The sequence below is a fragment of the Scyliorhinus torazame genome, chromosome 3 (genome assembly GCF_047496885.1).
Source record: "Scyliorhinus torazame isolate Kashiwa2021f chromosome 3, sScyTor2.1, whole genome shotgun sequence".
Classification (NCBI taxonomy): domain Eukaryota; kingdom Metazoa; phylum Chordata; class Chondrichthyes; order Carcharhiniformes; family Scyliorhinidae; genus Scyliorhinus; species Scyliorhinus torazame.
Genome location: NC_092709.1, coordinates 111,151,552 through 111,176,434, shown reverse-complemented (window position 1 = coordinate 111,176,434; position 24,883 = coordinate 111,151,552). Strand labels below are relative to the sequence as shown.

Genomic DNA, 24,883 nt, shown 5'->3' with positions numbered 1-24,883 from the left:
TGCATGAAACCCTCTGGGGGGCTATATTGGATAGCACGGTAGCATTGTGGATAGCACAATTGCTTCACAGCTCCAGGGTCCCAGGTTCGATTCCGGCTTGGGTCACTGTCTGTGCGGAGTCTGCACATCCTCCCCGTGTGTGCGTGGGTTTCCTCCGCGTGCTCCGGTTTCCTCCCACAGTCCAAAGATGTGCAGGTTAGGTGGATTGGCCATGATAAATTGCCCTTCATGTCCAAAAAGGTTAGGTGGGGTTACTGGGTTACGGGGATAATGGAGGTGTGGGGCGCTCTTTCCAAGGGCAAGTGCAGACTCGATGGGCTGAATGGCCTCCTTCTGCTCTGTAAATTGCTAAATTGCCCTTAGTGTCCAAAATTGCCCTTCGTGTTGGGTGGGGTTACTGGGTTATGGGGATAGGGTGGACTCGATGGGCCGAATGGCCTTCTGCACTGTAAATTCTATGAAACAACGAGCTCCTCCTTCCGTGAATTCCAAGGCTTGCCCTTCAGCATTCGTCGAAGACAGCAAATGCACTGCATCCGGGCCAAGGGCCAAAGGTTTCAGAGTTTACCAGGCCGCTCAGCTGCAACATCATTTGTTGCAGTGGCATCCGCACAGGCCATTCTCTTCCCCCGCCTCCCCCCTCAAGAGGTTTATGCACAGGGTCGTTCAGCTAACCCATGGGCCTCATGCTTTTGCCTTTCGTAGGATCTGAGGGTTGAATAAGGTCTCCAAAGTGGATGCCCATCTGTCAGAGTATGGAGGGGCTGGTGTAGGGGCTTGGACAGTGAAGGAGTGGAGCTCATTGTGATGGCTAGCATAGCAGTCACTGACCATCGGTAGGATGTTCCCAAGGTTGGATAGGCAATGGGTCAGGGCACGGACAGGATTCTAAGGGTCACTCATTCTCTCCCTTCACTTTCACACGGATACAAGCATGGAACCAGTAGAATTGGCAATAATCCTTCTTGCTGGGAGGCAGGAGAAATGACCGCAGGGTCAACGTTAGGCTTCCTGGAGACAGAAGCAGAACCCAGAGGTGGAAGCAAGGGCAGGTCCTGCACAGCTACCAGAGGCTGTACCGCAGAGGGTGGTCACTCAAGGGAGACATCATCAGGTCAGAGTTCACAGATGGTGGCTGACTTTCTTGGAGATGAACGAGAACCAGGGCAGGAGGAGATTTCGAAGCCCATGGAGTCACACACCTTGGTCAGGTTCTCCAAGAGTTTGTGCCACATGGTCTCAGAGACCACCCACTGCCCGTCATCCTGAAGGTCAAAGCCATCCTAACTTTGGTTGTGGAAAGTGTTAACTCGTGAGCGTCAGTTAGTGGCACAGGCACAGGCATACATCATATTTATATAACTGAACAGACTAGCATTGAGAGGGAGGAGGTATTAGCAGTTTTAGCAGACATAAAAGTGGATAAATCCCCACGCCTAGATATGTATGCAAGGCTACTGTGTGAGGCAAGGTAGGAGATTGCATGGACTCTGACACTAATTTTCAAATCCTCTCTGGCCACAGGAGAGGTGCCAGATGACTGGAGGACAGGTAATGTGGTGCCATTATTCAAGAAGGGAAGAGGGAAAAAAACAGGTAATTACAGGCCAGTGAGTCTAATATCAGTGGTAGGGAAATTATTGGAAAAAATTCTGAGGGACAGAATTAATTTCCACTTGGAGAGGCATGGATTAATCAAGGATAGTCAGCGTGGCTGTGTCAGAGGGAGATCATGTCTAACAAATTTGCTTTAATTTTTAGAGAGGAGGTGACTAGGTGTGTAGATGAGGACAATACAGTTGATGTAGTCTAGGATGGACTTCAGTGAGGCTTTTGACAAGGTCCTGCATGGGAGACCGATCAAGAAGGTAAGAGCCCTTGGATCCAGTGCAATTTGGCACATTGGATCCAAAATTGGCTTAGTGGCAGGAGGCAAAAGGGTGATGGTTGAAGATTGTTTTTGTGACTGAAAGCCTGTGTCCAGTAGTGTACCACAGGGATCAGTACCAGAAGAACAGTAGCAAATGATGGCGAAAGCGGGTACAAAATCATGACTTGTGTAAATGGTCATTTATATTCTCACATGGTTCACCTTATCTCCTGCGAAAAATCAAGATTAATAATAATGATCTTTATTGTCACAAGTAGGCTTATATTAACACTGCAATGAAGTTACTGTGAAAATCCCCTAGTCGTAACATTCCAGCGCCTGTTCGGGTACACGAAGGGAGAATTCAATGTCCAAATTACCTAACAGCACAGCACGTCTTTCATGACTTGTGGGAGGAAACCGGAGCACCCGGAGGAAACCCACGCAGACACAGGGAGAACGTGCAGACTCTGCACAGACAGTAACCCAAGCGGGAATCGAACCTGGAACCCTGATACTATGGAGCAACAGTGCTAACCACTGTGCTACATGCCGATTAGGAGAATCCCCACATTTATTTTTGTCAAAGAGGCTGTCACTGTTGCTTATGATGAAATATGTCTTTGTCTGAGTCTTAACATCACTGTTTATGACATTTCTATAGGTGAACAAATTCAAGTGCCCTCTTGTCTGAGCCCCACCAGTGATTTCAAGGCAGTACCAACATTTTCCTCTTCATCGTCATCATCCTCGTTATCTTCATCTTCAGCACTTTGTGATTCTATTACTGAATCTGAAATTCCCAATTCTGACTTCACCAAAGAGGAGCAAACCACTTCCTTCAACTCTCCAATGGCACTCAGTGGGTCATCCACATCAGCTTCTGAGGAAAAGCCTGAGAAAGGTGAGAAAGTGTTTATTGCCTCAAGAATCCAATTGAAGATTTTAATCTCAATAATTGTACCCGGGTGGTTACATTCTTTTTCCCTTCTTGTGTTGAGCGACTTTAGCACTTTAAGCTGGAAGCCAAGTCGATGGGGAGGTATACATCTTATTCATAGACCTGAGACTCTCGTGCCATGCAACTGAATATTAAGATGTGCGATTGCACCCATGTATGACAAGTCGGAATGGTGTAGAAGTAGCTAGGATTTAATTAGTTGCTGCCTTTCAGTAAGTTTCTGAAGAAAATACAGGAGACTGTAAGTCTGCAAGAAAGCTGTGCAGATTTTTAGAAAATGATGGCAAGTGAATGCAGCATATTGTTCAGCATGGAACTGTAACTTCCATTTACTGCAGGTGTCAAAAGAAGCAAAGTGTAAGGAACCCACTAGCCTGATAAATTGTTTTTATTTTTTTGGTCTGCTAAGATATTAAAACTTAGAATTTTGAATGCTGCAAAGAAATGGTTTCAACTTCAATGGAAAGAAACAAGGTTTGGGCTTTACACCAGCACTCCTGTGTTCATATTCCTGGACTACACTTTCCACAAACAGACCGAATCTCCCATGACCAAAAATCTTCATTCATATACATGCTGTGTATGGAATAAAGTGCCCCTGCTTAATAGTTATTTCTTAATCATTTGTCCATTGTGTTTTCCTTATTTGTTGTCCATTATTTTATTCCCAAGAGCAATCTGCTTTTGGACCAAAACGTCAAGGTCAAAAGTACTTGGCTATATTTATTTACTGCTTACATAACAGAAGTCAAAAGATCCAGCAAAGTTTCCAGCAACATAGCATTAACAAAATAAGCTACAATTTGTCCACAAGAGGTTGAGAAACTCTTTTCTTAAATTGTATTGCTTGCATTGTGTAATGGGCAGCAAAACCTTTCGATTAAACAATGAGATTTGTTTCTTCAGTTGGTTGGACGACTGGTTCATGATGCAGAGCAACACCAACAGCGTGGGTTCAATTCCCGTACCGGCTGAGGTTATTCATGAAGGCCCCGCCTTCTCAACCTTGCCCTTCATCTGAGGTGTGGTGACCCTCCGGTGAAATCACCACCAGTCAGCTCTTTCAAAGGGGAGAGCAGCCAATGGCCCTCTGGAATGGTGGTGACATTTACATTTTTAAACCTTCCAAGATGAGATGAAATCTAGCTTGTCCACAAGCTTTGGATCTCAATGACAAAAATAGCTGAACACTTTATCCTGAAATGTGTGCATTGGATCTTATTTCATGGTACATGTTTCAGGGTGCAGAATGCACTCTGGGTGTGGAGCTTCAATATCTTTCACCAAGAGTAGCACCACTACTGGCCGAGTCCGAAAAGACAGCTGCTCGACTGGGTCTACGGCAGGTGGTGAGAGAACCAACAAGACGGGAAAACCTAGTTGAATTTGTCCTCTCCAATCTAGCTAATGTATATATCCATGATAATTTTGGTAGGAGTGACCACCACCTATTGTGGAGACCAAATCGCATGTTCAATTTGAGGATACTCTCCACTGTGTTGTCTCGCACTACCGCCTGCTAAATGGGATAGACTTTGCAAGATAAAGCAACTGAAAACTGGGCATCCATGAGACACTGTGGGCCATCAGCAGAATTTTATTCAACCACAATCTAACCTCATGACCTGACATAATCCCTCATTTACCATTACCATCAAGCCAGGGGATCAACCCTGGATCATTGAAGAGTCCAGAAGGGCATGCCAGAAGTAGCCCCAGTAATATCTAAAAATGAGGTGTTAACCTAGTGAAGCTTCAATTGGGACGACTAGCATGCCAGCAGCGGAAGCAGCATGCCACACGCCGAGCTCAATGGCCCCACAACCAACAGATTAGAACTGCGCTCTGCGTCCTGCCACATCCAGCTGTAAATGGTTTGGGGCAATTAAACAACTCAGTGGAGAAGGAGGCTCCACAAATATCCCCATTCCCAATGATGGGAGAGCCCAGCGCATCAGTGCAAATGACGAATCTGAAGCATTTGCAACCATTATCAGCCAGAGGTGTCGAGTGGCTGGTCCATCTCGGCCTCCTCCTGAAGTCCCCAGCATCGATTCACTCCAAATAATATCAAGAAATGGCTGGAGGCACTGTATATTGCAAAGGCTTTAGGTCCTGACAACATTCTGGCAATAATACTGAAGTCTTGTGCTCCAGAACTAGCCACGCTTCTAACCAAACAATTACAGTACAGCGACAACGCTAGCTTATACCCAGCAATGTGGAAAATTGCCCAGGCATGTCCTGTCCACAAAAAGGACGAATCTAACCTGGACAATTACTGCTCCATTAGTCTACTGTCAAATATTAGCAAAAAGATGGAGAAGGTCATCTAGTGCTATCAAGTTGCTCTTGGCAAAAAACAGCTCAGGGTGGCACGGCGGTGCAGTGGTTAGCACTGCTGCCTCAATGCGCCGAGGACCCGGGTTCGATCCCGGCCCCGGGTCACTGTCCGTGTGGAGTTTGCACATTCTCCCCGTCTCTGCGTGGGTCTCATCCCCACAAGACAAAGATGTGCAGGGTAGGTGGATTGGCCACCCTAAATTGCCCCTTTTTGGACACTTTTTAAAAAATAAATAAGAAACTAAAAATAAGAAACAGCTCACTGACATCGATTTGGGTTCTGCCAGGCTACTCTGCTCCAAACTTCATTGCAACATTGATCCAAACATGGGCAAAAAGAGTTAAACTCACGGTGCAGTGAGAGTGACTGCCCTTGACATCAAGGCAACATTTGATCAAGTATGGCATCACTGAGGCCTAGACAAAACCCAAGTCAGTGGTATTTTGGTGGGGGGAGGGGCCTCTCCACTGGTTGGAGTCATAGCTCACACAAAGGAAGATGGTTGTGGTTGTTGGAAGTGAATAATTTCTGTTCCAGGAGTCCCTCAGCTAGTGTCCTAGCCCCACCCATCTTAAGCTGTTTCATCAATGACCTTCCTTCCATCACCATGTCAAAACTGGGGATACTGAAGCAGTTCGAGTCCATATGCAGCAAGACCTGGGCAACATTCACGCTTGGGCTGATAAATGGCAAGTAACAGTAATGCCACAAAGTGCCAGGCAATGGCCATCTCCAAAAATAGAATCTAACCATCTCCCCATGACATTACTATCACTGTATCCCCACCATCAACATCCAGGGGCTCACCACTGACCAGAAACCTAATTGGACCAACCATATAAGCATTGTGGGGATTCTGTGGTGATGAACCCCCTCTCCTGACTCCCCAAAGTCTGCCCCACCATCTACAATGCACAGATCAGAGAGTGTGAAGGGAGAGTCTCCATTTGCCTGAATGAGTGAAGCTTCAGCAACATTCCAGAAGCCTGACATGATGCAGGCCAAAGCAGCCTGGCTCATTAGCACTCCATTCACCGCCTTAAATATTCAACCCCCCGTAACAAAAAAAAAGAAAGCTCGCGTAGCAAGACATGAACATGGCAAGTCAATATGATACAGAACTTTGTACATTGGATTCCTCCCGTACATGTCAGTTTTCCGGATCATTTCATGTGTTTTCTTGCTCAAATGCCCCCCAGAACCCCCCCACCCCTGGGTTGCTGTTGCTGCTGTCCGACCTTCATCTAACGCTCCACGAGATAGTCTAGGAACGGTTGCCACTGCCTGTAGAACCCCTGCGCAGACCATCAAGGCAAACGTTATCCTCTCCAACTTGATAAACCCTGCCATATCATTTATCCAGGCCTCCACGCTGGGGGGCTTCGCCTCTTTCCACATTATCAAGATCCTTCGCCGGGATACTAGGGACGCAAAGGCCAGAATGCCGGCCTCTTTCGCCTCCTGCACTCCCGGCTCGTCCACTACTCCAAATAGTGCTAGCCCCCAGCTTGGCTTGACCCGGACTTTCACCACCTTAAATACTGTTCCCGCAACTCCCCTCCAGAACCCCTCCAGTGCCGGGCATGACCAAAACATATGGACATGCTTCGCCGGACTTCCTGAGCACCTCCCACATCTGCCCTCCACCCCAAAGAACCTACTCAGCCTCGCCGCCGTCATATGCGCTCTATGAACCACCTTAAATTGTATCAGGCTAAGCTTGGCACACGAGGAAGAGGAATTAACCCTACTTAGGGCATCAGCCCATAGCCCCTCCTCAATCTCCTCCCCCAACTCTTCCCATTTACCCTTCAGCTCCTCTACCAAAGCCTCCCCCTCTTCTTTCATCTCCTGGTATATCGCCGACACATTGCCCCCTCCGACCCATACGCCCGAAATCACCCTGTCTTGAATCCCCTGTGCCGGGAGCAGCGGGAATTCCCTCACCTGTCACCTTACAAACGCCCTCACTTGCATGTACCTGAAGGCATTTCCCGGGGGTAGTCCAAATTTCTCCTCCAGCACCCCTAAGCTCACAAACGTCCCATCGATGAACAGGTCCCCCATTCTTCTAATCCCTGCCCGATGCCAGCTCTGAAACCCCCATCCATCCTTCCTGGGACAAACCGATGGTTATCTCTGATCGGGGACCACACCGAGGCTCCCATCGCACCCCTGTGCCATCTCCACTGCCCCCAGATCTTTAGCGTTGCCACCACAACCGGGCTCGTGGTGTACCTTGTCGGCGAGAGCGGCAGCGGTGCCGTCACCAGCGCCCCCAGGCTTGTTCCTTTGCAGGACGCCATCTCCACTCTCTTCCACGCCGCCCCCTCTCCCTCCATCGCCCACTTACGGATCATCACCACGTTGGCTGCCCAGTAGTAGCCACCCAAATTCGGCAACGCCAACCCTCCTCTATCTCTGCTATGCTACAGGAACCCCCTCCTTACCCTCGGGGTCTTGCTCGCCCACACAAATCCCATAATGCTCCTGCTTAGCCTCTTAAAGAAGGCCTTGGTAATCACAATTGGGAGGCATTGGAATACAGAAAGAAACCTCGGGAGGACCACCATTTTAATCGACTGTTCCGTGCCCGCCAGCGAGAGTGGCAACATGTCCCACCTTTTAAAATCCTCCTCCATCTGTTCCACCAGCCGCGTCAAATTAAGTTTGTGCAGTGCCCAGCAGCTCCTAGCTACCTGAATCCCCAAGTATCGAAAGCTCCTTTCCGCCCTCCTCAACGGTAGGTCGTCTATCCCTCTTCCCTGATCCCCCGGATGCACCACAAAGAGCTCACTCTTTCCCACATTGAGCTTATAGCCCGAAAAGTCTCCAAACTATCTTAGGATCTGCATGACCTCAACCATCCCCTCCACTGGATCCGCCACATACAGCAACAGGTCGTCTGCGTACAGCGACACTCGATGTTCCTCTCCCCCTCGAACCACCCCCTTCCATTTCCCAGACTTCCTTAACGCCAAGGCCAAAGGTTCAATTGCTAATGCAAACAGCAGAGGAACAGGGGGCACCCCTGCCTCGTCCCTTGATACAGCCGGAAATACTCCGACCTCCGCCGGTTCGTGACCACACTCGCCACCGAGGCTCTATACAGGAGCTTAACCCAACTAATAAACCCTCCCCTGAACCCAAACCTGCTCAACGCTTCCCAGAGATACTCCCACTCTACTCGGTCAAAGGCCTGCTCCACGTCCATGGCTGCCACTATCTCAACCTCTCCCTCCACCGATGGCATCATTGTCACATTTAGGAGCCTTCGCACATTGGTATTTAGCTGCCTACCCTTTACGAATCCCGCCTGGTCCTCGTGAATCACCCCCGGGACACAGTCCTCAATCCTCGTAGCCAACATTTTTGCCAGCAACTTAGCATCTACGTTGAGGAGCAAGATCAGGCTATACGACCCACATTGCAGTGGGTCCTTATCCCGCTTCAAGATCAAAGAGATTGTCGCCTCCGACATTGTCTGGGGCAGGGTCCCCCCCTCCCTTGCTTCATTGATGGTCCTTACCAGCAACGGGGCTAACAGGTCTACATCCTATAAATCTCCACCGGGAACCCATCCGGCCCCAGGGCCTTCCCTGCCTGCATGCTCCCCAGTCCTTTAACCAGCTCCTCCACCCCAATTGGCACCCCAAACCAGCCACCTCCTGCTCCTCCACCCTCGGGAACCTCAGTTGGTCCAAGAATCGTCGCATCCCCTCTTTTCCCCCTGGGGGCTGGGACCTATACAGCTCCTCGTAAAAGGCCTTGAATGCCTCATTCACTTTCCCCGCACTCCTCACCGTAGTTCCCCTGCCATCCTTGACTCCACCTATTTCCCTCGCTGCCATCCTCTTACGGAGCTGATGTGCCAGCATCCGACTCGCCTTCTCCCCATATTCATATATCGCCCCCCTGTGCCTTCCTCCACTGTGCCTCCGCCTTCCCTGTGGTCAACAGGTCAAACTCTGCCTGGAGCCGTCATCCTTCCCCAAGTAATCTTTCCTCCGGGGGCCTCTGCGTATCTCCAGTCCACTCTCAAAATCTCCCCCACTAACCTCTCCCTTTCCATGCCCTCTGTCTTCTCCCTATGAGCCCTGATGGAGATTAGCTCTCCCCTGATCACCGCCTTCAACGCCTCCCATACCACCCCCACCCGCACCTACCCGATGTCGTTGGCCTCCAAGTACCTTTCGATACAGCCCCTCACCTTCCCACACACCACCTCATCTGCCAGCAGTCCCACATCCAGCCGCCACAGCGGGAGTTGGTCCCTCTCCTCTCCCAGCTCCAGTTCCACCCAGTGCTGGGCGTGGTCCGAAACGGCTATGGCCGAATACTCCGTCCCCTCCACCCTCGGGATGAGCGCCCTGCCCAAAAGAAAAAATCTATCCGGGAGCAGGCTTTGTGTACATGGGAGAAGAAAGAAAATTCCCTGGCCTGCGGCCTTGCAAACCGCCATGGGTCCACTCCCCCCGTCTGATCCATAAACCCCCTAAGCACCTTGGCCGCCGCCGGCCTCTTTCCAGTCCTTGATCTGGAGCGGTCCAGTGCTGGATCCAACACTGTATTGAAGTCCCCTCCCATTATCAGGCCTCCTATCTCCAGGTCCGGAATGCGCCCCAGCATGCACTTCATGAATCCAGCATCATCCGAGTTTGGGGCGTATACATTTACCAACACTACCCACGTCCCTTGCAACCTACCGCTCACCATCACGTATCGCCCTCCATTATCCACTACGATAGTCTTGGCCTCAAATGACACCCGCTTTCCCACCAATATTGCCACCCCTCTATTCTTCGCGTCCAGTCCCGAGTGGAATACCTGTCCTACCCATCCCTTTCTTAATCTGACCTGGTCTGCCACCTTCAGGTGTGCCTCTTGGAGTATGACCACGTCTGCCTTCAGTCCCTTTAAGTGCGCGAACACTCGAGACCTCTTCACTGGCCCGTTCAGGCCCCTCACGTTCCACGTTATCAGCCGGATTGGAGGGGCTCTCACTCACACACACACACACACACACACACACACACCCCCCCCCCCCCCATCCCCTGCCGACTAGCCATCTCCTTTTCTGGGCCAGTCCCGTGTCCGCGCCACCCTCGCCCTCCAGTCCCCCAGCCGGGGGACCCCCGTCCCGACCACCTCTTCTGTGTCTCATTCCCTTTCGGCCAGTGCAGCAGCAACCCTTTTTCCCCCTCCCCTCCCCCCCCCCCCCCCCCCCCTCCCCTCCCCCGCTTGACCCCTGTCTAGCTTTTTTGCTCCCCCCATATCACTCCCGTAAGTCAGCTGACACCTGCTGACCCCGGCTTCCCCCGCCGTCCCATTGACCTCCCCGTGTGGGAGTCTCCCAATCAATATGCGTTCCTTCGTTCCCCTTCCCGCCTTTCTTCCCGCACGCGGGAAAATCCCCGCGCTTTCCAAAGCCCGCCCCGCCCCCTCTGGCGCAGCTCCTGTCGCGGCCTTGTCACTCTCCCCCAGCCCATGTAACATTTCCTGCGTGTGATTGACCCTCTATATACAACAACCATCACACATCAAACCTCAAAATCCCCCCCACCCTCACAAACCCTCAGTTAGAGTCCAACTTTTCGGTTTGTATGAAGGTCCACGCCTCTTCAGGCGTTTCGAAATAATAGTGTTGGTCCTTGTATGTGACCCACAGTCACTCAGCTGCAGCAATCCAGGTCTTCGAGTCTTCCCGCCCACCTCTTGTGTAGCGCCTCGTGCTGCTCCACTCTCACCGCCAGGCCCAAGAGCTCGTCCTCATTCTCACTGACTCTTTTCTGTACCTCCTGGATCTTTACCTTGTGGGCCTTCTGGGTCATCCCTAGTCCTTCAATTGCCGACAGCATAGGCGCCAGCATCTCCTTGCGCAGCTCCTCGAAGCAGCGCTTGATGAACTCCTGCAGCTCCGGCCCGCGCTCCGCTTTGTCCCCGGCCGCCGCCATTTTGTTTTTTCCCTCGCTTCTCCCGCTGCTCCAATGCCGCTTTTTTGGCCGTTGCACCTCTGGTCCGGTCCATAAAAGTTGGAGGGGGACCTCTCTCTTCCCTTCCCCACGGGTTGTCTTCAAAAAAATTCCGTTGGGGTTCCTCTAACGAGCCCGAAAGTCCGTAATAGCGGGAGCTGCCGAATGGTGCGGCTTAGCTCCACATAGCCGCAACCGGAAGTCGCCATCTCCTATCTTAGGCCAGTCCCGTGCCCGCGCCTCCCGCACCCTCCAGTCCCCCAGGCGGGGAACCCCCGCCCTGACCACTTCTTCCATTTTCAGTTCCCCCTCGGACAGTGCAGCAGCAACCCTAATGTCCCCCCCTCTTCTCCCTCCCCCCCCCCCCCCCCGCTAGATCCGCATCTAGCACTTTTGCTCCCCCCATATTACTTCCGTGAGTCAGCTGACTTCTGCTGACCCGGCCTTCCCGTTGATCTCCCCGTGTGGGAGTCTCTCCTCCTCCTTACCTTCCTCCATTCTCTCTCCCCCCCCCCCCTCCTTTAGCGCGGGAAAAAAGCCCGCACTTTCCTGAGCCAGCCCTGCCCCCTGTGGCGCAGCTCCTGTTGTGGCCATTATCCCAGTTCCCTCATCCCCGAGTCTCGCCTCCCTCCTGGACCTCCCTTCTTAACAGCACTGTGGACACCACATGGACTGTTGCTGTTCAAGAAGATGGGCTCAACACCATCTTGAGGCCAATTAGGGATGAGCAATAAATGCTGGCCTAGCCAGCGACGTACACATCCTATGAACGAATAAATAAAGAACCATTGTTTTCAAGGACAACTCATCATCTTGATAAATGAGATGTCAACCGGTCTCACCAAAGACATTAAATTGTTGGTGCATCTCATTGCAATTTATGAAACATTACTGTGGATAATGCCTACATAATAGTGACTGCACTTAAAATCAATTTATTTTCTACAAAGTAAGTTGGGATAATTCTGAGATGCAATAAAGTACTAAATAAGTCATAACCACCTTTTCTTATAATGAGACCATAAGACATAGGAGCAGAATTAGGCCACTCGGCCCATCGAGTCTGCTCCGCCATTCAATCATGGCTGATATTTTTATCATCCCCATTCTCCCCATAACCCTGATCCCCTTATTAATCGAGAATCTATCTATCTCTGTCTTAAAGACCCTCAGTGATTTGGCCTCCACAGCCTTCTGCGGCAGAGTTCCACAGGTTCACTACCCTCTGGCTGAAGAAATTCCTCCTCATCTCTGTTTTAAAGGATCATCTCTTTAGTCTGAGATTGTGTCCTCTTCTAGTTTTTCCTACAAGTGGAAACATCCTCTCCACATCCACAGGCCTCGCGGTATTCTGCAAGTTTCAATAAGATCCCCCCTGTGATAAAGCCACGGGAGTCCAACAAGCTTCTTAAAAGTTCTTTATTTCAGCAACAGCATCATACATGCACAGGGCCATTTCACCGGGTCCTCATTACTTTTTAGCTGGCTCTACAGCTGCCTGCCTTTTATGCTAGTGCTGGGTTAACTCAGTCCAATTGAACACGGGGAACAATCATCCCCAGGTGGATGAGTCCTGTGCAGGTTATTACACCTCCCCGCCCCCCCCCCCCCCCCCTCATCCTTCTAAACTCCAACGAGTACAGACCCAGAGTTCTCAACCGTTCCTCATATGACAAGTTCTTCATTCCAGGGATCATTCTTGTGAACCTCCTCTGGACCTTTTCAAGGCCAGCATATCCATCCTTAGATATGGGGCCCAAAACTGCTCACAATACTCCAAATGGGGTCTGACCAGAGCCTTATATAGCATCAGAAGTACATCCCTGGTCTTGTATTCTAGCCCTCTCGACATGAATGCTAACATTGCATTTGCCTTTCTAACTACCGACTGAACCAGCACGTTAACCTTAAGAAAATCGTGAACAAGGACTCCCAAGTCCCTTTCTGCATCTGATTTCCTATGCATCTCCCCATTTAGAAAATAATCATAACCTTTCCACATTGTATTCCATCTGCCACTTTTTTGCCACTCTTCTAGCCTGTCCAAGTCCTTCTGCAGCTCGCTTGCTTCCTCAATACTACCTGTCCCTCTACAGATCTTTGTATCATCTGCAAACGTAGCAACAGTGTCTTCAGTTCCTTATTCCAGATCATTAATGTATATTGTGAAAAGTTGCAGAGATCTTTGTATCATCTGCAAACTTAGCAACAGTGCCTTCAGTTCCTTCTTCCAGATCATTAATGTATATTGTGAAAAGTTGCGGTCCCAGCATCGACTCCTGAGGCACACCACTAGTCACCAGCTGCCATCCTGAAAAAGACTCCTTTATCCCCACTCTCTGCCTTCTACCAGTGAGCCAATCCTCTATCAATGCCAGGATCTCACCCTTAACACCATGAGCTCTGAATTTATTTAACAGTTTCCTATGTGGCACCTTGTCAGTGGCCTTCTGGGAATCTGAATAAATCATGTCCACTGGTTCTCTTTTGTCTAATTTCCTTGTTACTTCCTCAAGGAACTCTAACAGATTTGTCAGACGTGACCTCCCCTTGACAAAGCCGGGCTGACTCGGTCCTATTTTATCATGCACTTCCAAGTACTCCGCGATCTCATCTTTAATAATGGACTTTCATAATTCTACCAATGACCAAAGTCATGCCAACCGGCCTATAATTTCCCGTCTTCTGCCTCCCTCCCTTCTTAAACAGCGGTGTTACATTAGCCACTTTCCAGTCCTCTGGGACCCTTCCGGCCTCCGGTGATTCCATAAAGATCACCACCAATGCCTCCACAATCTCCTCAGCTATCTCTTTTAGAACCCTGGGGTGTAGTCCATCCAGTCCAGGTGATTTATCCACCTTCGGACCTTTCAGTTTACCCAGAACCTTCTCCTTAATGATGGTCACTGCACACACCTCTGCTCCCTGATTCTCCTGGAGCTCTGGCATCCCAATGGTGTCTTCCACCGTGAAGACTGATTTAAAGTAACTACTCAGTTCCTCTGCCATTTCTTTGTTTCCTATTATTACTTCTCCAGCCACATTTTCCAGCGGTCCAATGTCTATTTTTGCTTCTCTCTTACCTTTTATATATTGAAAAAAACTCTTCCTCTAGCTTGCATCATACTTCATCTTCTCCCCCCTTATTGCTTTTTTAGTTGTCCTCTGCTCGCTTTTAAAGGCTTCCCAATCCTCTGGCTTCCCACTAATTCTCGTCACTTTGTATGCTTTATCTTTTGCTTTTATGCTGTCCTTGACTTCCCTCGTCAGCCATGAATGCCTTGTCCTCCCCTTAGCATGTTTCCTCCTCCTTGGGATGAATTTCTGTTGTGCCTCCCGAATAACCCCCAAAAACTCCTGCCATTATGCTGTTCCACTGTCTTCTCTGATTGGCTCCTTTTCCAATCAACTCTGGCCAGCACCTCCCTCGTCTTTGTAGTTACCCTTATTTAATTGTAATACCGTTACATCTGATTGCAGCTTCTCCCTCTCAAACTGCAAGGTAAATTCTATCATATTGTGGTCACTGCTCCCTAAGGGTTCCTTCACCTTAAGTTCCCTAATCATGTCTGCCTCATTACACATCACCAAATCCAGAATTGCCTGTTCCCCAGTAGGCTGTCACAAGCTGCTCCAAAAAGCCATCTCTTAGCCATTCCTCAAATTCCTTTTCTTGGGATTCACTATCAAACTGATTTTCGCAGTCCACCTGCATTTTGAAGTGCCCCATGATTATTGTAATATTGCCTTTTTTACATGCCTTTTCTATCTCCTGATTTATTTTCTGCCCACATCCTGACTACTGCTAGGGGGCCTGTACATAATTCCAATCAGGGTCTTTTTAGCTTTGCTATTCCTCAACTCTAACCACAGGGATTCTATGCCTATTGATCCTATATCGCTCATTGCCATCGATTTAACTTCATTCCTTACTAACAATGCAACCCTGCCCCCTTTGCTCATCTGCCTCTCCTTTCGATAGGACACAAATCCTTGGATATTTAGATCCCAGCCCTGATCCCCTTGCAGCCATGTCTCTGTGATGCCCACAACGTTGTACCATAATATCGCCATATTTATTATTTCCTTAAACATACATTTCTTTCAATGTGGTCTGCTCCCAAAATTGGATTGTTCTAATGAATCAACATTTCAAGTTGCCCAATGCACATGGAAACAGCAAAGTAAACCCACGTAGATATTTCCTGCTGCATATAATGACTAGATCGGCTTGCATGCAGCTGATTACCTGATATTGCAGCAGAACAATAGGGTTCTCACCAAACCTTTCAGAATCTATAGCATTTTGAAAGATAACCACTCATGCATCCACTGTTTCTATTGCCACGTCCTTGAACACTCTTGGATGTAACTCATCTGGTCGGGGGGTTTATCAACTTTCAATCCAAGTAATTTAGCAAGTACTTAACAAACAACTCCCGAGTTTTTTAATGTATATATATTTTTTTTAATTGAAGTTTTCATTTTAACAAATAATGCAAGAAAACCCCAAGATTGGTACAGTACAGCATAAATGTGTCAGCATACATAAATCCAGAAGAGGACAGGAGAACAGAAATAACAGATGAATCAGTAATATCATTAAGCTTGGTGCTTTCATATGTAAGAATGGATATGCTAGAGAACAAGGGAGATGTGGAAAAGGCCATGTAAACATAGTGAAATGGCGCACACCTTCCCAAGCAGCGAGTGAGCACTGCCCACAAGAGTCCAGGATAAGATCTTCGTGCCATTTTCGGGCGCGCACCAGAACTCGATCTCCCCCAGCTCCAGTCATACTAGAGGCATCAATGACACATCCTACATCCCTTTCTTGGATACAAGACCTGTCTGTACCTTTCCAGGAAACAGTCAATGATTCTTTAGCCCGAAATAGCAGAGACAAAAATTTCAGAACAAATTCACAAGTCCTAAACGGATTTGTTACATATAACCATCATACACAATAAACCCCCAACTTCGACCCAGCACCAAACGATCTTCATTCCACATTACTACACAGAGAAGACCAGCAAATGTTCATACAGTTGGCTCAGATTATAATCGATGCAGTTAGGGTCTCAACACAATGACAGGATAGGAAAGTGCTACCAAAAGCAGAGGATCTCAGTCCCCTGGCACATGGTCCTCACCATAAGACAAAAACGAAAAAGCTGCTCCTTCCAAACTACACTCAGCCTCTCAAGACAACCCAGCCAAGAAGGAACCTCCCAAGCAAAAGAAGACAGCAGGAAACCGACCACAGTACAAGACCCGGCCCGGCACCACACACCCGACCTCACTCCTCTTTCACCACATCCGAGACGGTGCACCATCATAAGATCTGCACTGTCCTCCACCAAAGAAGCTCCACCCACAAGGAGAGGAAGGTTTGTCGAGACACCCATCTCAGGAGGGGTACAATCCCAGCCCCCCCCCCCCCCCCCCCCCCAAACCAGGATGCAGCAAGGAACCCCTCCCCCAAGAGACACTATACCAAATTAGGGCCTATATCAGCATGCTACCTACACAAGTAATGAAAATAAACCCCAAAAGAGAGACACACCAGGATTAGCCAAAATATGCCAGACAAGTACCAGCATTGTACACCATCACAAAAAGGATACTAGGGGCAGAGCAGTATTGTCTCACTAGAGACAAAACATTGCCTCCCCAGAGGAGACCCGCTTCAAAAGGAGGGTATTGAGAAAGTCTCTCCTCAAGGCCACTTGGAGGAGGCTGCCTATCTCCCCCTTTCAACATACCTTCGCACTAAAGAAGGGCTCCGTCAATGCCGATCCACAACACTCAGACTCCCACTCAAACCCTGCAACCCACAGCCTGCTACCTCCCCAGTAGAACCCTATCTCTCAAGGGGGGGGCAGACCAGGAGCTGCCAAAAAGAGACAACTAGGGGAAGGGAAACTCTCCACCAATCAACAGACCCTCCATCCGGCCCAGATAAACACAAGTTACTTCTGCCCTAACCTACCCAATCAAGCGACCACTACTTCACCTCCGCCACGCCATTGTCCCAACACCCAGGCAGCAAGAAACCAACGACCCAGAGTGTCCAACTGCATCCGACTCTCTTCAATAAAGCATCAATGACAAGACAATGCTGGACCAAAGTCTGGGTACAGTGTGCTCAGTCGAACTCCTAGTTGAGATTATGAAAGCTTGGCAGTCAATTCCCAAATTCAGCCAGAAATCCATTTCCCGCTGTCCTTAAGGGACCTCGCATACCAATACTCCCCGAATCATCCAGGATAAATGGCACACCATGCAACAGGACTTCCAAGGGCCGAAGGCATGCCCTTACAAGGGAAATTGCCCCAACAAGCAACATGATTCTCTTCTCTGCTGCCACTATTCTATCAAAGATATTTCGCAGTTCATCAATGTGCACACCAACAACCTGCACCACGGAGCCAAGACCATTGACCAAAACATTATTCTCTGACAACCATCATCACAATGCTGACAGCACTGCCAAGGCGTAGGTCCGTTTACCAGAAAGACTGCCACTGCAAGCTGGGCCCCACCTCGGCCTCCTCTGACCACCTCAATCAAACAAGGATTTTTTGACTTAGCTCCACATTGCCCAAATCTAGCCAGGGTCTTCCAAGGACAAAGCACAAGACGTATGCACCAAAAGCAAATAATTATGAGATGTCATCAGGATTTTTAAAAAAAGGTTGTAAAGCTGAATAGCGCCGCTCCTGCACTCACATCACATGACCCCGTACTACCTTTCTTTAATACTATTTTCTTTCGTTCCTAATTTTCACAAGTCCCTTGGTTACCTAGTATTTCTGAGAGATGTTTTGTATCTTCCTCTGAAGACTTTTCAAATCTGATATGCCTTCACCATCTGAGACCACATCATATAAAGACAAAAATCCCCTGAAGATCATAGGATGTCATTGAAGACTTCCGGTTGCGGCTATGCGGAGCTAAGCCGCACGTTCGGCAGCTCCCGCTTGGAATGGAGTTTTGGGCTCTTTTCAGGGCCCGCAACGGCATTTTTTTGACATTTCCCGGTGTGGGAAGAAGACTGCAACATTTCCCCGACAGTGTATGGCTTGGACCAGGAGCGGGGCAACTAAAAAAGTGGTGGTGAAGCCAAAGAAAGTGCGAGAGAAGAAGAGCAAGATGGCGGCGGGCGGGGACCAGGCAGCGTGGATGAAGTGGGCGCCGGGGCAGCAGGAGGTTATCCAGCGCTCCTTCAGGGAGCTCAAGGCAGACCTGCTGGAGCCGATGAAGGCTTCTATTGATAAACTGCTGGAGACTCAGACGGCCCAGGGAGTGGCGATCCGCGAGGTCCGACAAAAGATCTCAGATAACGAGGACGAGATCTTGGGCCTAGCGGTAAAGGTGAAGGCGCACGAGGCGCTCCACAAGAAATGGCAGGAACGGTTCGAGGAGATGGAGAATCGGTCGAGGCAGAAGAATCTGCGGATCCTGGGCCTCCGGGAGGGGCTGGAGGGATCGGACGTGGGGGCCTATGTGGTCACCATGTTAAACTCGCTGATGGGAGCGGGTTCCTTCCAGGGGCCCCTGGAGCTGCAAGGGGCCACAGAGTGCTGGCGAGGAGGCCCAATGCTAATGAGCCGCCGCGGGCGGTGCTGGTGCAGTTTCATCGGTTCGCTGATCAGGAGTGTGTACTCTGGTGGGCCAAGAAAGAGAGGAGCAGCAGGTGGGAGAACGCGGAGGTTTGAATATATCAGGACTGGAGTGCGGAGGTGGCGAAGAAGAAGGCCGGGTACAACCGGGCGAAGGCGGTGCTGCACAGGAAGGGGGTGAAGTTTGGCATGCTACAGCCGGCGCGTCTGTGGGTCACCTACAAGGACCAACATCATTATTTTGAGTCCCCTGATTAGGCGTGGGCCTTTGTTCAGGCTGAGAAGCTGAACACAAACTGAGGGTCGGGTGTGGGGATGGTAGGGGATTGTTGTTGTTGTGTTACATTTTGAGGGGGGGTTCTTTGTTCTGGTTTATGTTTGGTTCGGTGTGGGTGGTTAGGGTGGGTTGGGCACTGTTTTGGTTGGGCCTGTCGGGTGGGCTCTTGGAGGGGGACAAGTAAACGGAGTAGGGGGTGGATGGCCGGTAGGAGGGATGGGGCCCCGCAGGGGAAGGGGAGGCCCGAGTCGGGGGTGAGGGGACTGGGCCTGTAAAAGGAGCTGCGCCAGAGGAGGGGGGGGGGGGTCTGCCGCTGTGGGGAACAGGCCGGGCGTGGGGCGCGGGCGCGTGGTTGGCCGAGGAGGGGTTATGGCTAGTCGGCGTGGGGAGCGGGTCGGGTAGCCCCCTGATCCGGCTGATAACCCGGAACATAAGGGGACTGAACGTGCCGGTTAAGCGGGCCCGGGTGTTCACGCACCTGAAGGCGGATGTGGTCATGCTCCAGGAGACACACCTGAAGGTGGCAGACCAGGTAAGATTGAGGAAGGGGTGGGTAGGCCAGGTGTTTCATTCGGGGATGGATGCCAAAAATCAGGGGGGTGGCGATCTTGGTGGGAAAGAGGGTGTCGTTCGAGGCGTCGAGCATTGTGACAGACAATGGCGGCAGGTACGTAATGGTAAGTGGTAAGCTGCAAGGGGAGAGGGTGGTGCTGGTCAACGTGTACGCCCCGAAAGGGGACGATGCGAGTTTTATGCGCCGTATGTTGGGTCGGATCCCGGACTTGGAAGTGGGGGGGCCTAATAATGGGGGGGGGGGGGGGGGACTTTAACACGGTGTTGGATCCGGCACTGGATCGCTCCAGGTCTAGAACAGGTCGGAGGCCGGTGGCGGCTAAAGTGCTGAGGAGGTTTATGGACCAGATGGGACCTTTGGAGATTTGCAAGGCCGGGAGCTAGGGAATTTTCATTCTTCTCGCACGTTCATAAGGCCTATTCCTGGATCGACTTTTTTGTTATGAGCAGGGCGCTGATTGCGAGAGTAGGGGATACCGAGTTCTCGGTGATAGCCATTTCGGATCACGCCCCGCATTGGGTAGACCTAGAGCTGGGGGAGGAGAGGGACCAGCGCCCGTTGTGGCGCTTGGAGGTGGGGGTGTTGGCGGACGAGGAGGTGAGCAAGCGGGTCCGAGGAAGCATAGAGAGATACCTGGAGGCCAACGATAACGGGGAGGTCCGAGTGGGGATAGTCTGGGAGGCGCTGAAGGCGGTGGTTAGGGGAGAGCTGATCTCCATTAGTGCCCACAAGTAAAGGAGAGAGCAGAAGGAGAGGGAGAGGCTGGTGGGGGATATGGTGAGGGTAGACAGGAGGTATGCCGAGGTGCCGCAGGAGGGATTGTTGAGGGAGAGGCGTAGCCTCCAGGCCGAATTCTACCTGTTGACCACCAGGAAGGCGGAGGAGCAGTGGAGGAAGGCCCAGGAGGCGATTTATGAATATGGGGAAAAGGCAAGTCGGATGCTGGCGCATCAGCTTCGGAAGCGGGACGCAGCTAGGGAGATTGGGGGAGTTAAGGATAGGGGAGGGAGTGTGGTGCGGAGTGTGGTTGGCATCAATGGGGTCTTCAGGGACTTTTATGCGGAACTGTATCGGTCCGAGTCTCCACTGGAGGAGGGAGGGATGGGCCGCTTTCTGGACCAACTGAGGTTCCTGAAGGTGGAGGAGTGACTGGTGGCGGGATTAGGGGCCCCGATTGGGCTGGAGGAGCTGGCCAAAGGAATAGGGAGCATGCAGGTGGGAAAGGCACTGGGGCCGGACGGTTTCACGGTCGAATTTTACAACAGATATGTGGACCTGTTGGGCCCGTTGTTGATTCGGTCCTTCAATGAGGCAAGGGAGGGGGGGGGCTTTTCCCCCGACGATGTCCCGGCACTGAGCTCCTTGATCTTGAAGCGGGACAAGGATCCCCTGCAGTGTGAGTCTTACAGGCCGATTTCGTTGTTAAATGTAGATGCCAAGGTGCTGGCGAAAGTCTTAGCCACGAGAATTGAAGATTGGGTGCCGCAGGTCATCCATGAAGACCAGACGGGGTTCGTGAAGGGGAGGCAGTTGAATGCGAATGTGCAGAGGCTCCTGAATGTTATTATGATGCCGGCGTGGGAGGGGGAGGCGGAGATAGTGGCGGCGATGGACGCTGAGAAGGCCTTCGATAGGGTAGAGTAGGGGTGCTTGTGGGAGGTGCTGAAGAGGTTCGGGTTTGGGGAGGGGTTCGTCAGGTGGGTTAGGCTGTTTTGACTGACTGCACCCTACCCGCCAGGGACAGCGGCAACCTCTTAAACACCTCCTCCATTTGCTCCACCAGTCTCGTGAAATTAAGTCTATGCAGGGCCCCCCAGCTCCTGTCCACCTGGACCCCCAAATACCTGAAGCTTCTCTCCTCCCTTTTTAGTGGGAGCTTGCCAATCCCCCTCTCCTGGTCCCCTGGGTGAACCACGAAGAACTCGCTCTTCCCCATGTTGAGCTTGTACCAGGAGAAATCCCCGAACTCCCTGAGGATCCTCATTACCGCCGACATTCCCCCCACCGGGTCCGCCACATATAGCAGCAAGTCGTCCGCAGGTCCCGATGGCGAGTATGGCCACGAACAAGAGGAGGTCTGAGTACTTTCGGTTGTATCGAGGGACGAGGCAGGGGTGTCCCCTGTCCTCCCTGCTCTTCACACTGGTGATTGAACCCCTGGCTATGGCACTGAGGGAGCCGAGGAACTGGAGGGGGCTGGTGCGGGGTGGGGTGGAGCATAGGGTGTCGCTCTATGCGGACGACTTGCTGCTATATGTGGCGGACCCGGTGGGGGGAATGTCGGCGGTAATGAGGATCCTCAGGGAGTTCGGGGATTTCTCCTGGTACAAGCTCAACATGGGGAAGAGCGAGTTCTTCGTGGTTCACCCAGGGGACCAGGAGAGGGGGATTGGCAAGCTCCCACTAAAAAGGGAGGAGAGAAGCTTCAGGTATTTGGGGGTCCAGGTGGACAGGAGCTGGGGGGCCCTGCATAGACTTAATTTCACGAGACTGGTGGAGCAAATGGAGGAGGTGTTTAAGAGGTTGCCGCTGTCCCTGGCGGGTAGGGTGCAGTCAGTCAAAATGACGGTGCTCCCAAGGTTTTTGTTCCTGTTCCAGTGCCTCCCCTTTCTTATCCTGAAGGCCTTCTTTAGGCGGGTCAACAGGAGCATAACGGGGTTTGTGTGGGCGCGAGCGACTCCGAGGGTGAGAAGGGTGTTCCTGGAGCGGAGTAGGGATGAGGGGGGGCTGGCGCTGCCCGGCCTCTGCAGGTACTACTGGGCCGTCAATGCAGCGATGGCGTGTGTGGGTGATGGAGGGGGAGGGGGCGGCATGGAAGAGGCTGGAGGGTACGAGTCTGGAGGCGCTGGCAACGGCGCCGCTGCCGCTCCCTCCAATGAGGTATTATACCATGAGCCCGGTGGTGGCGGCTACCCTCAAATTTTGGGGGCAATGGAGGCAGCACAGGGGGGAAGTGGGGCCTCGGTGTGGACCCCGATACAGGGGAACCACCGGTTTGTCCCAGGGAGAATAGATGGAGGGTTTTCGGGATGGTACAGGGCAGGGATAAGAAGGTTGGGGGACCTGTTTGTGGATGGGAAGTTCGCAAGCCTGGGTGAGCTGGAGGAGAAGTACGGGCTCCCCCTGGGAAACACCTTTAGGTATCTACAGGTAAGTGCGTTTGCCAGGCGGCAAATGGTGGAATTCCCGCTGCTGCCGCCACGCATGGTACAGGACGGGGTGCTCTCGGGGGTGTGGGTCGGAGAGGGGAGTATTTCAGCAACATACCAGATGATGCCGGAGGAGGAGCTGAAAGGTAAGTGGGAGGAGGAGTTGAGGGAGGAGATAGAGGAGGGGACGTGGGCAGATACCCTAGGGAGGGTGAACTCCTCCTCTTCGTACGCGAGGCTCAGCCTCATACAGTTTAAGGTGCTGCGCAGGGCACACATGACCGGGACAAGGATGAGCCGGTTTTTTGGGGGTGAGGACAGGTGTGTTAAGTGCTCAGGGAGCCCAGCAAACCTCACCTATATGTTCTGGGCATGCCCAGCGGTGGAGGAATTTTGGAAGGGCATAGCGAGGACGGTGTCGAGGATGGTAGGATCCAGGGTCAAATCGGGCTGGGGGCTTGCAATATTTGGGGTTGCAGAGGAGCCAGGAGTGCAGGAGGTGAAAGAGGCCGGTATTCTGGCCTTTGCGTCCCTGGTCGTCCGGCGAAGGATTCTTCTTCAGTGGAAAGATGCGAGGCCCCCAAGCGTGGAATCCTGGATCAACGATATGGCGGGGTTTATTAAATTGGAGAGGGTGAAATTTGCCTTAAGGGGATCGGTGTAAGGGTTTTTCAGGCGGTGGCAACCGTTCTTAGACTTCCTGGCAGAACAGTAGACAATGGTCAGCAGCAGCAACAGCAGCCGGGGGTGGGGAGGGTTCTATTTTATTTTTGTTTGTCTATACTGGGGGATCTGAGGGGGTGTATATATTTGCTATGTTTGCTATGTGTTTCGGCGGGTGTTAATTTATTATTTATGTATAGGGGGGAGGGGGGCACTGGGTTGTTTTGTTTTGTTTGGTATTTAATTCTATTGGGTTCCTTTTACATTTTGTTGTTGATATTTTGTGAAAACTTTAATAAAAATTATTTTTTTTTAAAAACAAAAATAGGACATTGAAATGCAGGCACTTTATACATGAATGGAAAATCGGATTTTGCATCACTGGCAAATCAAGTATATCAGTTGCTCATCCCTAATTGCCTTCGAGAAGATAGTGGCGAGTGCCCTACTTGAACGATGTAGTACACCCACAGTTCTGAAAGGAAGGATGTTTCAGGTTTTTGACCCAGTGACCGTGAAGGAATGACAATATTGGGAACCAAGGAACTTGTGAAAATGAAGAACTAAAATAAATTAGTAGTTAAGTTGTTCTGCTTTAACACCGGCCAGTTAATATTAGAGTTTGGGGTCGATTAGCTCAGTTGGTTGGACGGCTTGTTCATGATGCAGAGCAGGGCCAATAACGCGGGTTCAATTCCCATACAAGTTGAGGTTATTCATGAAGGCCCCACATTGTTAACCTTGCCCCTCGCCTGAGGTGTGGTGACCCTCAGGTTAAATCGTCACCAGTCAGCTCTCTCTCAAAGGGGAGAGGAACCTATCGTCCTCTGGGACGATGGTGATGTTTTTATTTATTGTACAGCGCAGAGTGCTGTTCACAATTTATGTAAATGATTTGGATGTGGGGAACAAATGTAATATGTCAAAATTTGCTGATGATACAAAACATTTTGTAAGTTTTTTGAGGAGGATGCAAGAAAACTTAAAGGGACAGGCTAAGTGAGTGGGTAAGGACATGACAGATGTAATGTGAATAAGTGTGACATTTACTTTGGTAAACAAAAACCAGAAAAGCAGAGAGAGTATTTTTTAAATAGTGGGAGGCTGGGAAGAGTTGTTGCCCAAAGGTACTTGGATGCCCTTATTCATGTAACTGGTAACTGTTACAGAAATGAGGGGAGTTAATTCAATCCGCACTAATTTCTCCTCTCACTCCCTGTCCATAAACAGACAGGTGTTTTGATTTGTTTATCTCTTTATAGGCAGTGGCATATTTCCCAACCCCACTATTTTAACGCCGCAGCAAATTCGAGATAGAATGAACTCAAAGGATTAGTTTATTTGCATACACTCAAAGTGCAAAAAGAAGGTTCACAACATCATCCCCCTTGCAATCAAATAATAAAGATAGGGATGGAGAAAAGAAGATGTTACTGCACAGAGAAACT

At 50.6% G+C, this 24,883-nt stretch overlaps 1 protein-coding gene across 6 annotated transcripts in view; it reads left to right on the top strand.

Annotated features, from left to right (window-relative positions):
• znf827 (zinc finger protein 827) overlaps window positions 1–24,883 on the top strand; it is a 244,379-nt gene that overhangs the window by 202,492 nt on the left and 17,004 nt on the right. For all 6 annotated transcript variants that reach the window (XR_011940162.1, XM_072496124.1, XM_072496125.1 and 3 more), the window contains one exon: window positions 2,535–2,774. Coding sequence is in view for 5 of the 6 variants with exons in the window: in XM_072496124.1 (XP_072352225.1) it covers window positions 2,535–2,774 (240 nt within the window). In the remaining variant the exon portion in view is untranslated. The remainder of the gene's footprint in view (window positions 1–2,534; window positions 2,775–24,883) is intronic.